This window comes from Zosterops lateralis (assembly GCF_965231275.1).
Source record: "Zosterops lateralis genome assembly, chromosome: 26".
NCBI classification, from domain to species: domain Eukaryota; kingdom Metazoa; phylum Chordata; class Aves; order Passeriformes; family Zosteropidae; genus Zosterops; species Zosterops lateralis.
This window is the reverse complement of record NC_139786.1, coordinates 1199816-1215688: the sequence shown is the minus strand read 5'-3', so window position 1 is coordinate 1215688 and position 15873 is coordinate 1199816. Positions and strand designations below refer to the sequence as shown.

General features: G+C 56.6%; 1 protein-coding gene across 2 annotated transcripts in view; it reads left to right on the top strand.

The window, feature by feature from the left end:
- KIF21B (kinesin family member 21B) overlaps nt 1-15873 on the top strand; it is a gene marked incomplete at its 5' end in the record, with an annotated part of 41310 nt that overhangs the window by 18366 nt on the left and 7071 nt on the right. Inside the window, 24 exons of one of the 2 annotated variants that reach the window (XM_083878546.1) lie at nt 537-746; nt 972-1053; nt 1519-1636; nt 1956-2147; nt 2697-2896; nt 3039-3146; nt 3503-3571; nt 4415-4644; nt 5035-5182; nt 5269-5463; nt 6201-6302; nt 6389-6554; nt 6818-6878; nt 7187-7244; nt 7680-7885; nt 8322-8396; nt 8533-8646; nt 9261-9299; nt 11228-11364; nt 11610-11790; nt 12754-12918; nt 13489-13606; nt 14266-14436; nt 14895-15094. In XM_083878546.1, the coding sequence (XP_083734672.1) occupies nt 537-746; nt 972-1053; nt 1519-1636; nt 1956-2147; nt 2697-2896; nt 3039-3146; nt 3503-3571; nt 4415-4644; nt 5035-5182; nt 5269-5463; nt 6201-6302; nt 6389-6554; nt 6818-6878; nt 7187-7244; nt 7680-7885; nt 8322-8396; nt 8533-8646; nt 9261-9299; nt 11228-11364; nt 11610-11790; nt 12754-12918; nt 13489-13606; nt 14266-14436; nt 14895-15094 (3345 nt within the window). The remainder of the gene's footprint in view (nt 1-536; nt 747-971; nt 1054-1518; nt 1637-1955; nt 2148-2696; nt 2897-3038; nt 3147-3502; nt 3572-4414; nt 4645-5034; nt 5183-5268; nt 5464-6200; nt 6303-6388; nt 6555-6817; nt 6879-7186; nt 7245-7679; nt 7886-8321; nt 8397-8532; nt 8647-9260; nt 9300-11227; nt 11365-11609; nt 11791-12753; nt 12919-13488; nt 13607-14265; nt 14437-14894; nt 15095-15873) is intronic. The other variant, XM_083878547.1, reaches the window with a different exon arrangement.

Here is a 15873-nt window from a genome sequence, read left to right as displayed (position 1 = left end):
TGTCTGGCAGCATTGTGGCTTTCTCACCCATCATTAGTGGGAATGGCTTAGTAGTGGCTCTGTCCCTGCCTCACACCATCTGAGCACATCATGATCAGTCTGTACAAGACTCTGGGAGACCTTAGACCCCCTTCCACTGCCTAAAGGAGGAGAAAGAGGGAGAGTGAAAGAAAGAGGGAGAGTGCTGGATTATTTTTTTTAAACGTGGACAGACAATGATAGAACAAGGGAAAATAGCTTTAAACTAGAAGTGGAAAGATTTCAATTAGCAGTTAGGAAGAAATTCTTCCCTGTGAAGGTAGTGAGGCAGTGGCACAGTTTGCCCAAAGCAGCTGTGGTTATCCCATATCTACAACTGTATGGAGCTTGGAGCAACCTGGTCTAGTGGAAGGTGTCCCTGCCCATGGCAGGAACGTGGAACGACATGACCTTTAATATCCCTTCCAACCTCAAACCATTCTGTGGATTCTAAACCCAGGCCAGACCCCCTTGTTTAGAACCAGCAGGACAGCCTGTACCCTTTTTCCTCTCCCTAGGACCAAGCTCCTGGAGAGCGAGTCCATGAACGAGTCCCTGCGCCGCAGCCTGTCCCGCGCCTCGGCGCGCGCCCCCTTCGCGCTGGGCTCGTCCCCTGGGCTCTGCAGCCCCGCGGCCCCGCTGGACACCGAGGCCTCTGATGTCCTCCGGAGGGCCAAGCAGGACCTGGAGCGCCTGAAAAAGAAGGAGAGGAGGCAGCAGAGGAAGAGGTGAAAGGGAGATGCTGTTGGGAAGGTTGTGTCTGTCCCTGTCCTGCCTCCCCCATCTCTGCTGCAGCCAGGGTTCCCCTCCCAGCTCTGCTCTGCTCTCCTTTTCACCCATCACATAATTCCAGAGGGTGTTTTCCCCAAAGCAGGAGGGAGGGTGGCCCCAGCAGAACCTGTTTCTGGCATTTTTCATGCTGGGACTCACCAGCCCCGCTCTGTTCCCCCCAGCCCAGAAAAGGAGGCGTTTAAGAAGCGGCAGAAAATGCAGCAGGACAACGGGGAGGAGACGGATGAGAATGAGGTGGAAGAGGTGAGTGGGCATTGTGCTCACGCTGCAGGGGTGTCTGGGTGTGGAGCACTGGAATTGCCACTCATGGGACAGGGACCAAGCTCAGCCTGGCTCTGAGGCAGCTGGAAGGGTGGTTTTGCTGAGGACTCCATGCTGGAGCTGGGGGAGAAGATGGATAGTCCCCAGTCAGCCTCAGCAGAATGAGGAGTCCACATTTTTGGGGAGTTGATTTCAATCAGCACAGATGAAGAAGGGTCAGGCTGCTCAGCTGGGAAGGGATGGATGCAAGAATGGATGGGTCAAATTGCTGTTCCTGGGGGTCCAGAAATGGAGCTGCAGCCCCTGGGCATCCTGTGTGGGAGGCTGAGTCCCCCTTGGGGGGCTGTGGCCCATTGCTGTGGGGTGAGCTCAGGTTTGGAAGGGAGAGAAGCTGTGGGGAGAAGGACAGACCATGCTGCTGGCTGAGATTGGGCACTCATCTCTTAGGAGGAGGAAGAACAGGATGAGAGTGGCTGTGAGGAAGAGGATGGGCGCGAGGATGAAGATGAGGACTCGGGCAGTGAAGAGAGCCTAGTGGACTCGGACTCGGATGCAGAGGAGAAGGGTAAAGTGGAGTTCTGTGTGCAGCCATGAGCATGGAGGGGCACTTGTTGGTATCTCTGGCAATGAGCTTTGCTTTTGGGAAGGCAGATTTCACCAGAACACCCCAACCATGTCTGCTCTGCGGGGCTTGGAAGAGCCCCAGGGTTGCTGCAGTGCTTTTTGGGGTGCTGCTGCTCCCCATCAGCTCCTCTGTGGGTTCCCATCAGCTCCTCTGTGGGTCCCCATCAGCTCCTCTGCCCTCTCCCTGTGCTGTGACTCAGTGGGGCCATGGAAATGATGCTCCCCATGTCTCCCAGCCTGACTTTCTCCTCTGCCTCCAGCTGTGAATTTCCAGGCCGACCTGGCGGATCTGACCTGTGAGATTGAGATCAAGCAGAAGCTGATTGATGAGCTGGAGAACAGCCAGCGGCGTTTGCAGACCCTCAAGCACCAGTATGAGGAGAAGCTGATCCTGCTGCAGAACAAGATTCGGGACACGCAGCTGGAGCGGGACCGGGTCCTGCAAAACCTCAGTGAGAACTGCCTCACCCATGGGATCCCATTCTGACAGCCTCAGACCCCAGTTCCAGCTCAATCCCAGCTAACTCTAAGTCAAAGCATCCACCCCTTGCTCTGGTAGAGCTTTGTCATCCTTTTGCCTCTACCTGAATCCCTGGTACCCCCAAGACTCTGCTGGTCTTGCCATGGGAGCAGCATCAGTCAGTTTATGGACCCTGCTGGTGCTGGAGAAGGGTGGTGAGGCAAAGCCTCACTTCATGAGCTGTGGGGACTCCTGGGGAAACTGAGGGGTAAAAAACCCAGTGGTGTGGCTTAAATAGGGCAGGGTCACCCTTCTATGTGGCTGTGGGTCTCAGTCTACAGCTCTGCTCAGGCCAGCCATTCTATCTCTGTGCTGAGCTCTTCCAGCAGGTGTTCCCAGACAGAATCCAGTTCACCCTGGGGTGAGGAGGGCTCTGATGGGACGGGGAGGGACACAGTGCTTGGTGCCTCCAGGCAGGGTATGTGGCTACAGAAGGATCCTGAGGTGCACAGCAGTTGTGAGCCCTCTCCCCACCCTCTAGGCACCATGGAGTGCTACACAGAGGAGAAAGCCAACAAGATCAAAGCAGACTACGAGAAGAGGCTGAAGGAGATGAACAGGGACCTGCAGAAGCTGCAGGCAGCCCAGAAGGAGCACGCCCGCCTCCTCAAGAACCAGTCCCGCTACGAGCGCGAGCTGCGCAAGCTGCAGGCTGAAGTGGCCGAGATGAAGAAGGCAAAGGTACCTGGATGTGCCAGGGTGGGGAGGAACCACCTGGACCAGCCTGGCTCCCCGCTTGGAGCAGTGTTTCCCACCTTTTCCAGGTGTGCTGGGTGGGTGGGTGGATGCCCAGGGCGGTGGCACACTCATGTCCTCGTTGCAGGTGGCTCTGATGAAGCAGATGCGGGAGGAGCAGCAGCGGCGGCGGCTGGCGGAGACCAAGAGGAACCGGGAGATTGCACAGCTCAAGAAGGAGCAGCGCAGGCAGGAGGTGAGAGCCTGGCTTGTCCACATGCTGCCAGTGCAGGGGAGGTGGTGTTTGTCCTGCTCTGGCAATCCAGGTGCTCACAGATACCTCGAGTCAGTGAAGCCGAGTGAAGCCTGAGTGGAGCCCATGCAGTCCTAGCAGAGCAAAATGGGGTGAATGGTTTCCAAAAGCTTCCAACAGCTCCTGTTGTAGTTGTGGGGATGCTGTGAGAAGGGGGAAGGTGAAACCACAGCCAGCTCAAGGCTGGGAGCCTGCTCGTTGTTAGAATCAGGAGTGAGACTGTGCTAAAGGGCTGTGACCACCACTGGGCTGTGTGGGCTGGACCTCAGGAGTGTCTTTTTCTTTTCTCACTCATGCAGTTCCAGATCAGGGCTCTGGAATCTCAGAAACGACAGCAGGAAATAGTGCTGCGGAGGAAAACCCAGGAGGTGAGGAAAGTGGGGTTCCTCCTCATAGTCCCCAGCTCCCATGGAGGTCTGAGCCCCCAGTGCTTGGCTTGGAGAAATCCCATCCTTCAGACAGGGCAGACTTTGGGAGTGGGGTTCCCAAAAAGGAAGGGAGGGCAGGAACGGGGTGGGAAATGGTTGTAGGCAGCAGCAGAGTTCCCCATCCTAAGTGACAGAACCAGAGTTGCCAGAAACTGATGCCTTAGGAAGGCTGACCTGAAACAGAGACTGGACAGAGCCAGAAAATAAAGTAGATATTTATTGAAAGGTATTTATTTACACCTTGGGTAGGACAAGAGCCTGGCCAGAGCTACACCCAAGGTAGATTTAGAATGGTCACAAATAAATGACCAGTCACAGGGTCTCACACTTTTATAAGTTTTGGTCCATTTGCATGTTGGGGTTTAATTGCCCAATTACAGCTCCAGGCCGTGAGGTCTCATCCTCCTTGTTTCTCCCTTCAGTCCACTGTTTATGCTTTTGGCCCTGAAAGTTGTCCTTGGTCTTCAGCAGGAAAAGGATTTGTTTTGTCTACCTACTCTGTGAAAAGCACTTACTTAACACTTAATATGAGGCTCAGAATGACACCCCTGGCAGCACAGAGCCTGAAAAACATGAAAGCTCAAACTTAAAGCATCAGCAAGGAGTGGGCTGTGAGGGAAGAGAGGGAACCCCATGAGGCACAAACATCCCTGGGCTTTGCTCTGTGGAGCTGTTTCTATGGAATTCTCACCCCTGTGGTGACCTGGGGGTGATGCCAATGGGCTCAGGCTGGGTGGGGCTGCCCAGCTGACACCCCCTGTGTGTGTCCTCCCTTTGGGGCAGGTGTCAGCGCTGCGCCGCCTGGCCAAGCCCATGTCAGACCGTGTGGCTGGCAGGACGGGCCAGAAGCCAGCCCAGCTGGACTCGGGGGCAGAGGTCTCGGCCAGCACCACGTCCTCCGAGCCCGAGTCCGGCGCGCGCTCCGTCTCCAGCATCGTGCGCCAGTGGAACAGGAAAATCAACAACTTCCTGGGAGACCCCTCGTCCCCCATTAACGGGGCTCGGCCTGCCAGGTCAGGTCAGGGGTTGGGTGGGAAGGGGTGGGATATCCCAAGGATCCCTCCCCCTGCCTGGTTTTTGGTTGGTGGTAGAGGTTGGAGGGTGGTTTCTTAGTGACCTGTATGAAATCGGTGACCCTGTGCTGGCAGAGTGTGGCTGTCACCAGTGATTGAGCCCAAAGATGGCCTTCAATGAGGATTAAATGCCATGACACAAACCCTGCTGGACTTATCTCTTGTCCTGCTTTGCTAGGAGGAAATGGAAGAGTTGGGCAATGTGGAAACAACACAGATGCATCCTCTGTTTGTGGCCAACCAGATCCCAGACACCTTCCTGGGGCAAGCCTGGCTCTCCAGCACGGTGTGGCCATCTGCCCTTATGCCTTTTCTTCCCTTTGGCTGTAGGAAGAAGTTCCCCAAGAAGGGCTCGAGCCAGACCTTCAGCAAAGCTGCCCGCCTCAAGTGGCAGTCACTGGAGCGGCGCATCTTCGACATCGTCATGCAGAGAATGACCATTGTCAACCTTGAGGCAGACATGGAGAGGCTCATCAAGGTGGGACAGAGAGGGCTGGGTGGTGAGTGCAGGACAGAGTTATGGCCATGTGGACACTGCTAATCCCCTTTCCCTTTTCCCCCCAGAAACGTGAGGAGCTGTCACTGCTGCAGGAGGCGTTGCTGGGCAAACGGGCAAAGCTGCAGGCAGAGAGCCCCAAGGAGCAGAAGGGTCTGCAAGAGCTGAATGAGGAGATCGAGGTGCTGGGGGCCAACATTGACTACATCAACGACAGCATTTCAGACTGCCAGGCCACCATCATGCAGATTGAGGAGACCAAGGTGGGCAGCAGGGCTGGGTCTGGCTGGCAGGGAGAAAGGGAGAGCATTTCTCTGTGGAAGGAGCATCCTTAGGCACAGCCAGCTGTGGCTGGGCTCTGGTCAGAGGATTCAGAGTCCTCTGAGTGTCACTCTTGGCAGGGCTGCACCCACACAGTTACTTCTCATTAGGTGATTAATTACAGAGAGGAGTTCTGGCAGGTCCTTGCGTGCCCAGGTGTCCCACTGCCCTGGAATTTTAGGGAAGATGCAGCCCTCATTTGCCCATGGGGCTGGTGGTCACCTGTTGGTTGCTTCTTGTGCTGGAAACATCTCAGGAGGACTGGCTTTTGTCCAGCAGAAACCATCCAGGTTTTGTGTCCAGTTGTGATACTGGACATGCCACTGGGCAGCTCCCAACTCCCCTCAATGCCTGCAGCCTGAAATGGAGGCTGTGTGCTGTCCCTGGCTTGTCACCTTGATTAGCAGGGAAGAAGGGCTGCTGTTAGTTCACACTAGGTTTGGGGTTGTGGATTTGGGTGAGCCTGGTGTCTGTTCAGTGTCTAGTTTTGTGTTGGAACCAGAATTTCTGTGGCAGTGCATGAGCCCTTCATGCTGGACAGTCCTGTGGCCACTGGGCAGACTGGGGAGGGCGAGGGTTGGACTGGGCAGTGCTTGCCATGGAGGCCCTTCCACCTGTCCCACATCCAGCAGCAAAAAGCAACCCTGCTGCATCCAGCACTTGTCTCTGCACGTTTCAGGAGGAGCTGGACTCCACGGACACCTCGGTGGTGATCAGCTCCTGCTCCCTGGCCGAGGCCCGGCTGCTGCTGGACAATTTCCTGAAAGCCTCCATCGACAAGGTGTGTGGGGCTGGGCTGGGCTGTGTTCTTTCTGGGTGCCAGGGACGTGTGGCAGCTGCCTGAGTGTGCCAGCATTTCTTCCCCAGGGGCTGCAGGTGGCCCAGAAGGAGGCCCAGATCCGGCTGCTGGAGGGGCGCCTGCGGCAGACAGATGTGGCCAACTCCTCACAGAACCATGCCCTGCTGGATGCCCTGAGGGAGAAGGCTGAGTCCCACCCTGAGCTGCAGGCACTGATCCACAATGTCCAGCAAGGTGAAGCTTGATCAGGTGTATCTTCAGGCCAGGTGTGCTGCCTGTGGGGTGGGTGCTGTACCTGAAAACACCTGGAGGTGGCTGGGACCCTGCCCCAAGGGCTGTGTTGGGTGGGAGAGCACCTTTCCTCCACCTGGTCATGGAGAGCAGGGACAAGGTCACCCCCACACCTTCCTGGGCTGTCCCCCTCCTCTGCTGCAGGGTTTGGATGGGGCTGGTGGCAGTGGGGTCCCCTCTGCTGATGCATTTTCTCCCTCTCACAGAGAACGGCTACACCAGCACGGATGAGGAGGTTTCAGAGTTCAGCCTGGCCTCAGATGGGAGGTGAGCACCCAGCCTGGAGCTGCCTGAGGTGGTGGTGGCTGGGCCACAGTGCCTGATGCTATTCATGGGACTTCTTAGAGTGGCACGGATGAACAAAGCCCTGCCTGAGCTTTTCTGTGGTGCCCAGGCCTTGGTGGGGGGAGCAGGATGTCTCTTGGACATGAGCAGGGAGTGAAGGCTTGGTCATTCCATGGAGAAGGGGAACTGGGGGCCAGAAGGTGACTCAAGGAGTCTGATGGATCAGTGGTACCAGCTTTCTGAAGAGATTTTGGCACTGAAGATCCATCTTTGCTCCTCTCTCCTTGCAGCATCTCCCAGTCTTTCACCATGAAGGGCTCAGCAAGCCAGGATGACTTCAAGTTCAAGGTTAGTGGGGTTTTTTGTGTGGCCTGGTCACAGAGACTGGGAGGAGGGATGGAGGGATGTTCAGTGATGCTTCAGGCCTCTGCTCTGCAGTCTGGACCTTGGGGAACAGGCTTGGCATAAGGCAGTAGGGCTGCTCTCTGGATGGGCAGAACCAAGGTCTCCTGGTACAGCAATCCTGTCCTGAAGCACCAGGAGACTTGGGAAACACCCAAATCTTCCAAATCTGAGTGGCACTGAGGATGTCCCTGGGCAGGGCAGAGGTGGGTGGAGGGAAGCAATTGTTCTATACAGGCTGTCATGTTTGCATGGAGAGCTGGCTGTGATGGCCATCCCAGTGGGACGTGGGGGAGCAGCTTTGTGACCAGAGAGCACAAACTCTCCCAACCCACAGCACTGGCTGTTCCCATTGCCCCTGAGCCCTCTGCCCTGCTCTAGGGAGAGCCCAAGCTCTCGGGGCAGATGAAGGCAGTGTCAGCCGAGTGTCTGGGACCCACGCTGGACGTCTCCACCAAGAACATCACCAAGTCCTTGGCGTCCCTCATGGAGATCAAGGAGGACAGGATTGGCTTCTCCATCCGAGACCCCTACTACAAGGAGAAGGTGTCACGCACCATCAGCCTGCCCACACGAGGAAGCACCTTGTGAGCTTGGGGGGCACTGGGGGGCTCAGGGAGGTCTGGGGGAAGCTGTGCCTGGCCTGGGGAGGTGCAGAGGGGTGAAGGGGAGCCCAATCCTGCATCTGTCCATGCTTGGCTACAGCATGCAATTTCCTCAGCAGGGCTTGGAGAGTGTGTAGGAATAGATTGGTGTCTTTTGCAGATGGAGAAGAGGATACTTCAGGAGCAGGGAGAGAAAGCAGGGGGGTATGAGGATCCCCAACTCCCTGTTCTGGGTTATCAGCCTTTTTGATGATGTCTTGGGTTGCCAAAAGCCTCTGCGCTCACGGGCTGCCTCAAGATTGTGACTCCAGCCCAATATCTTGTTTGCTCCTCTGGGGGAGGACACAGGTGTTCACTGTGGAGGGATCCCAGTGCAGGGGCAGGCACTCACTCACTGTGCTTTGTTCACTTGCTTCAGTCCCAGGCAGTCCCGGGGCTCGGACACTTCACCTCTGACAAGGAGGAAATCCTACGACCGTGGGCAACCTGCCAGGTGAGCTTGGGAGAAATGGTGACAACTGGCAGGGGGGAGGCAGTGTGGCTCAAAGCAGTGTGGAAGGATCCTTTCTGGGCCCTGGTGTGCCAGTCAGGTTCCCAATTCATGTGTCCCTCTGATCCTTTTGGCTCAGGCCTGCAGACATTGGCTTCACACCACCCTCGTCCCCACCCACCCGGCCCCGCAACGACCGCAACGTCTTCTCCCGTCTCACGAGCACCCAGAGCCAGGGATCTGCCTTGGACAAGTAAGTCCTGCTGGGGTGGCAGTGTCTGAGTGAGGGGGACCCAGACCATGGTAGCACATGGTACATAGTGAGTATTGTGGGGTGTAGGAGCACCAGGGCTTGGACTGGCTCCAGCCACTTCACCTCGCTGCTTCTCCCTGTGCTGGAGCAGCTGCCATGGCAATGCTGTGCTCCTGCCCACTGTGCTCCCTCTGAGCTCACAGTCCTGCCCTCTGCCTGGAGACAGGGTGATGCCACACTTGGACCCCTGGACAGGCGAGGGAGCAGGATGGGGTGAGGAGGTGAGGGCTCAAAGGAAGCTGATGGACTGGCATCCACCCACAAATGCTGCTCCAGCCTCTCCTGGCAGCAGGTGAGGTGCTGCTCTGGGCTCAGCTGTTGCTAGCAGCGCTGGTGTTCCCTGATGGAGACCTGCTGTCTGATCCTCACACGCCCTCCTGCTCTTCTGCTCTCCCCTGGTTCTCCCTGTGTGCTTCTCCTCCTCCCTCCCTCCACTCCTTCTCTCTGTCCCACACTGGCTTGGATGCAATAACAACCTTCCCCCTCTGACTCCACTGCCGCCTTCTCTAGTCTGGGTTTTCTCTCCCATAATCCTGCTAATTTTCTGCCCCTAGGTCTGATGACAGCGATTCCTCTGTCTCGGAGGTGCTGAGGTATAGACAACTTTCTATTTATTACCCCTTTCTCTGCTCCTCCTCCTCTCTGTCAGATGCCTGCTCTCCCTGTCCCCACACGGTCTGCCTGCAGCTTGCTGCTCTACCCCCTCCCAGCTTGTGTGTCTGTCCCCTCCTGGTGCCTGATGCTGTCCCTCAGCTGCAAATTCAAACTGTTCTCCTGCTTGGATTAGCCCTTGGGACGTGGTGCTGGCTGGTTTGGGTTGGCAGCATGCTCTCCTCCACCACGTCCCAGCCCTTCCCCAGCTGTGCAGCAGGATGGGGAGGTGATGGGGAAAGGAGCTTGCAGTACATCCCTTGTGCAAGCTCCTTCCAGGCAGTTATCTCATCTTCACCCCGTGCCTGGTTGTGCTTTCTTGGTGTTGAGTTGGGAAAGGTCAGTCTCTTCCCTGAAGAAATCAGGTCAGATTGTGGTGCAGAGCTCAGCTTTGCAGTTAAGGTTCTCCTGGGCTTCTCCCCCTGCATCCACCTGAGTTTTCCCAAAACAAGGGCCACGTTTCCCCCATCCTTTAGGAACATTGCAGCCTTCCACTGCCTAAAGGGGCTTACAACAAAGAGGGAGAACAACTTTTTACATGAGCAAATAGTGACAGGACAAGGGGGAACAGTTTGAAACTGAAAGAGGAGGGATTTGGACTAGATTTTAGGAAGAAATTCTCTCTGAGAATGGTGAGGTCCTGGCACAGGTTTTCCAGAGAAGCTGTGGCTGCCCCATCCCTGGAAGTGTCCAAGGCCAGGTTGGATGGGGCTTGGAGCAACCTGGACTAGTGGAAAGTGTCTCTGCTCATGGGCCTGGAATGAGATGATGTCTAAGGTCCTTTCCAACCCAAACAATTCCATGATCAGAGTCCCCTGACTCTGCCTGTGCCCTGAGCTCCTGCAGGAGGCCCCTGTCACTGGGGAAGTGACACCAGACCAGTCTGAGCTGGGTCACCCTGGGCAGTTTATAATCAGGCAGCCACTCAGAGTCCATGGAAGACGCCTCACCCTGCAGTGCAAGGATTTCCCCTTGGATTTAGTATTGCTTTGAGGCTGGTGGGAGGACTGGAGGTGAGGGGAAGGCTGTTGGCTTGGCATTGGTTGAGTGCAGAGCTGAGAAACTTCACATGCATGTAATTTCCAAACCCAAATTAATGAGCCTGTGCTTGTCCTCACGACTAATGCAAACCTTGCCCTTCTTTAGCCCCATGCATCAGTTTCCCTGCTTGTAAGAAGAAGAATCTAGCACAACTTGGGGTCTTGTGGCTGTGCTTGATGACCAGGCATATCAGGGGGTCACCCTGAGCATGTGTGAAGTGGAGGGGATTGGCAGATGATGTGTCCCCCCAGGACAGGCAGAATTGTCCCTTGGAAGGAGGTTTGGCAGGGGCAGGAACAGCCATTGCAATAGGGATGTGGGGTGCAGATGCTTGTCCTGCCCTTTGTCACCCTTGTGATCTGTGTAAAGGAGCAGGGCCCTGTCTCTAGATGTCACCAGCCAAAGGGTGACACCCTCCAAGGGACAGGGGTACTGATATTGGTACTCTGAAACATTATCCCAGCTTCAGGCTGGAGAGGGCACAGTTTGCCCCAAAATGGACATCAGGGCCAATGAGCTGAGTGTGCTGAATGGTGCTGGGTCTGTGCTGGTGAGGCACGAGAGGTTTTTGGGGAGAGCAGAGGTCACTGGGCAGCCTCCCCCTTTCCCTGATTGCTGGGGCAGAGATAGGCAGGGGCTGCCCATGGGGAGATTCCTGGGGTTCCCACAGACACCTCAGACATGCCACGTTCAGGTGGAGGAGCCTGTCTCACTGCTGGGCAGTGGAAGATGCTTGATGTGACACAGTTTACGTTCTTCCACGCCCTGGGACTGTGGGCACAGTGCCCCTCCAGCCCTGCACTGTACCTGTTCTCTCTCTCCTGTGAAGGGGCATCATTAACCCCGTGGGTGGCACCAAGAATGCCAGGACAGCTCCCCTGCAGTGTGTCTCGGTGGCAGAGGGACACACCAAGCCTGTGCTCTGCCTGGATGCCACCGATGAGCTGCTCTTCACTGGCTCCAAAGGTGAGTGTTGGGCAGAGGGGGCAGGGAGGATGGAGATGTTGTTGAGAGACGGTTGGCATTGGGAATGTGGGAAGTGTGGGCATTACAGGGATGTTGAGCCCTGCCGTTGTGGTGGGGATGACTGGCTCCTTTCCTCTGGCCCTGTGTGTGTGGGGAGATGCTCAGAAGGCACATTGTCCCCACACCACTGTGCCCTTCAGAGGAGACACCCCCAAAACTCCTCCAACACCTTCTTCCTCCCGCAGACCGGAGCTGCAAAATGTGGAACCTGGTGACGGGCCAGGAGATCGCCTCTCTCAAGGGTCACCCAAACAACGTGGTTTCCATCAAGTACTGCAGCCACACGGGGCTGGTGTTCACCGTGTCCACGTCGTACATCAAGGTGTGGGACATCCGCGACTCCGCCCGCTGCATCCGCACCCTCACGTACGTGCAGCTCTGAGACAACTCTGGGCATCTCTGGGTTTGCAGGAGCCATTTCCAGAATCTACAGGGGCTGGGGATGTGGCCAGATAGCAGCTGCTTTAGTGCCAGTTTGCAGTGCTGCTTCCTTAGGGAATGAGGTTGGGAGAGCTTGGGGTGAGGAGCTCATGGGGACCTCCTGCAGCAAAGGCTCAGGGTTATAAAATCAGAGAATGTGCTGAGTTGGAAGGGAACCCCATCAGGATTGTCAAGTCCACCTCCTGGCCTTGTGCAGGACACACCAACAGTCCTGCCCTGTGCTGGGAGTGTTGTTCAAACACTTTTTGAACTCAGACAGGCTCGGAGCTGTCACCATTCCCTGGGGAGCCTGTTCAGTGCCCCAGCACCTCTGGGGGAAGAACCTTTTCCTGATATCCAACCTAAACATCTCCCAGCTCAGCTCCAGCCTTTCCCATGAGTCCTGTCACTTGTCATGAGAGGGAACAGATCAGTGCCTGTCTCTGCTGCCCCTTATTGAGGACATTGAAGACCCCAGTGAGTCTCCCCTCAGTCTCCTCTGGGCTGAACAAACCAAGTGACCTCATGAGGCTTCCCCTCCACACCCTTCACCATCTCCTCAGGGTGCCAAGACCTTTGCTTCCCTGTGCTGTGGATGCCAGCACTCACCAGCTCTTCCTGTGGGAAGCAGAGAGGCACAGGAGGAGAGCAGAGGGACCCTCAGCTCTCCAGGGCAGGATGCTCTGAGTCATGCACAGACCCTGCAATCATGTCAGCCTTTGCAGGCCAGGCACTGACCTGTGGGACAAAACTCTTGTTGATCCCATTGTGACCACAAAAACAGGGATAACTTCCAGAGCCTTTCCTCAGGGTGCGACCCAGCTGTGCCACCCTGGAGCCAACACCCTCCTTGTGCTCCCTCAATGGCTCTGCTCTCATCCTCCCCTTTTGAACTCCTCCTTCCTTTAGATCTTCTGGGCAGGTGATCTCTGGGGATGCCTGTGCAGGGACCACCACGAGGACAGTGACCAGCGTGCAGGGCGAGCACCAGATCAACCAGATCGCCCTGAACCCCACGGGCACCGCGCTCTACGCCGCCGCCGGCAACACCGTGCGCGTCTGGGAGCTGAGCAGGTGAGGGCACTGCTGGCCTGGTCAGGACACCCAGGGGTGACAGGTGGGAACTGGATGCTCAGAGAGGCCTGAAATGATGCCCCTCCAAGAGAATGAAAGGGTTTTTTACAGTGGAAGTTGAGTGGAATGAGGATTTTTGGAATTGTTTCGTACAGGACTCAAGGGGTTGAGCGGCATTGGAGCTGCGTGGGGTGGAGGGTTTGTCTGAGCTTTGCAGAAGGGAAAAGACAAATGGGATGAACATCAGGGCCCTGTTTTGGCCTTGTCCTGCTGCCTGCCCAGTGGGCAATGGGCTGTGTGAACCATGTGCTGCAGCTTGGGCTCTGCAGCCAGATGTTGGCACACTCAGGCTGTGCAGCCAGATGTTGGCACACTCAGGCTGTGCAGCCAGATGTTGGCACACTCCAAAGCTGCATTTCTCCCCTGGAATCACAGGGAATGGAGTCTCCCTGCCCGCTCTCCCTCAAAGGGAACAACCCCTGCTGGGCCACTCCAGGGCTGGGGGAGGAGGCTCTGCATGGGGATGAGCTCCAGCAGGCAGGAGGGGCTGACCTGTGCCCTTGCCCCCAGGCTGCAGCCCGTGGGGAAGCTCAGTGGCCACATTGGGCCTGTGATGTGCCTCACAGTGAACCAGACAGCGAGCAACCATGACCTGGTGGTCACAGGCTCCAAAGATCACTACGTCAAGGTACTCACCTCCTTGGGGAGCAGCATCCCGTGTCCTGTAGGGATGTTGGCGACCCCTCACTCTTCTCTCCTCCTGAAAACTGAGCCCAGATTCTGTTTTCACCTCTGTACGTGAGGTTTTCACTCATTTCGCTTCCCAAATCTTGCCTTTTGCTCAGTCCACAATGCACCTTTGGAGAAAAAGTTGCATTTCTCTTATGCATCAGACTGTCTGGCTGGGATTTGCATGTGAGGGCTGACCCAGATGAGCAGCTCACCCTGTTCTGCTCAATAATCCCCCCTGATAAAGGTGCCTTGTGCCTGCTCAGTCACAGCTCCAGCACAGCAGGAGCCTGTCCCTTCCTTTCAGGTTGAATTAGAGCAGTCACCAGGGAAGTGAGGAGGGGTGGTGAGATGTGAGACAGGATCCCACTCAGCTGTCAGCTTGGCTCCTGAGGAGTGTGAAGGCTCACCATAAAATGCAGTAAAATGCAGCAGTGAGGCTGTCCCTGGTGGCACAACCCTCAAAAAGCCCCCAGTAGCGAATGCTCAGTCCCATTTCCAGCATCACTCCAGGTCCCTGAGCCCAGAACACAGAGAGTGGTGGCCAAACTCCCCAGGAGAGTCCCAGCTCTGTCCCCAGTGCCACGTGTGGTGTGTCACCCTCTGCTCTTCCCCAAGGTGTTTGAGATCACGGAGGGCATGGCAGGCAATATTGGCCCCACTCACAACTTCGAGCCCCCTCACTACGATGGCATCGAGTGCCTGGCCATCCAGGGAGACGTCCTCTTCAGCGGCTCCAGGGACAACGGCATCAAGAAGTGGGATCTGGAGCAGCAGGAACTTATCCAGGTCTGGAGGGGAGCAGAGCACAGGTCCTGTGCTGACACAGGGCAGAGGGGGGTGTGCAGGAACCTGGTGCCAGTGTCCTGCGTGTGGAGCTCACCAGGGAGGGCACTCCCAGTCCTGGGCTGTGTGTGGGTGAGGGTGTGCTGTGCCCCCATAATTTGTCTAGCAGGGTGTTTGGGATTGCCAGTTCTCCTTCAGACAGGCTGTGGCATCAGTTGCAGTGTGGGGGCTTGTGTTCCACCCTGAATTCTGTGTTGTTGTCCCCTGCCCAAGGGAAGAACCAAGCCATGACTATTGAGCCCATGCCCTTGGCTCCCAACTGGGCATCACCAATTCCACGGTCCCAGTCAGTCCCAGGGTGTCAGGGAGGAGCTGATGAGCTCCCTGAGACAGTGAGGGTGCAGGATGGGTGCACAAGGCTGGATATGAGGTTGGTCATGACCTTTGCTCTGTCTCTTCAGCAAATCCCCAATGCCCACAAGGACTGGGTATGTGCCCTGGCCTTCATCCCCGGGCGCCCCATGGTGCTGAGCGCCTGCCGAGGAGGCGTCATCAAAGTCTGGAACGTGGACAACTTCACCCCGGTGGGGGAGATCAAGGGCCACGACAGCCCCATCAATGCCATCTGCACCAACTCCAAGCACATCTTCACTGCCTCCAGGTGAGCCTTGGATGTCCTGCCCCCATGGCCCCCCGTGGGAAGGGGGAGACCCTGGGTTTGAGCTGTCCCCCCTTTGGGCCGGGGTGGGCGTGTGCTGGGGGAACAGGGAGCGGGGAGAGAATTGCAGCTTTTTAGTCCCTCCTTCATCTCCTTTTGCTCACTGTAGCCTGCCCATGGCAGGGCCTGCCCACCACAGTGCCAAGAGCTGTCCCTGGCCGCCCCCTGCCCACGCTCTGGTGATGCCCTGGGTTACTCCCCCCACGCAGGGACCCCCCTCTCCCTCGGGGCTGGGCATTGTCTGCTGCTCTCGGGGAGCTCTTCAGCAGCAAGACTCTGATATCCTCTTTTCGACCCTGTCCCTTTTCTCCCTTCCTTTTTCTCTGTCTCTCTACCTCTCCTTCTCCCCACCTCCCATCTGTGCCACAGCGACTGCCGGGTAAAGTTATGGAATTACGTGCCTGGGCTCACCCCTTGCCTTCCACGACGCGTCCTTGCCATAAAGGGCCGTGCTACTAGTCTGCCTTGACCCTCCTGCTCTTTGACTCTCTTGCTCATATGCTCTTCTTCTGCCTCTCCTTCCCTCTTCTCTCCATCTCTCCCCTCCCTCTGTCCCTCTCACTGTTGCTTTTGCTCCTCTCCCTCTTCCCCCTCCCACCCCCCAACCTTTTTCTCTGGTCTGAGCTGCTTCTTCACGGTATGAAACTATTCTGCGTTTTTCCCCACTTGATAAATCTTTGTTAGAATGGACTCACCCCCTTTGTCCCAGTCACACCCTTGGC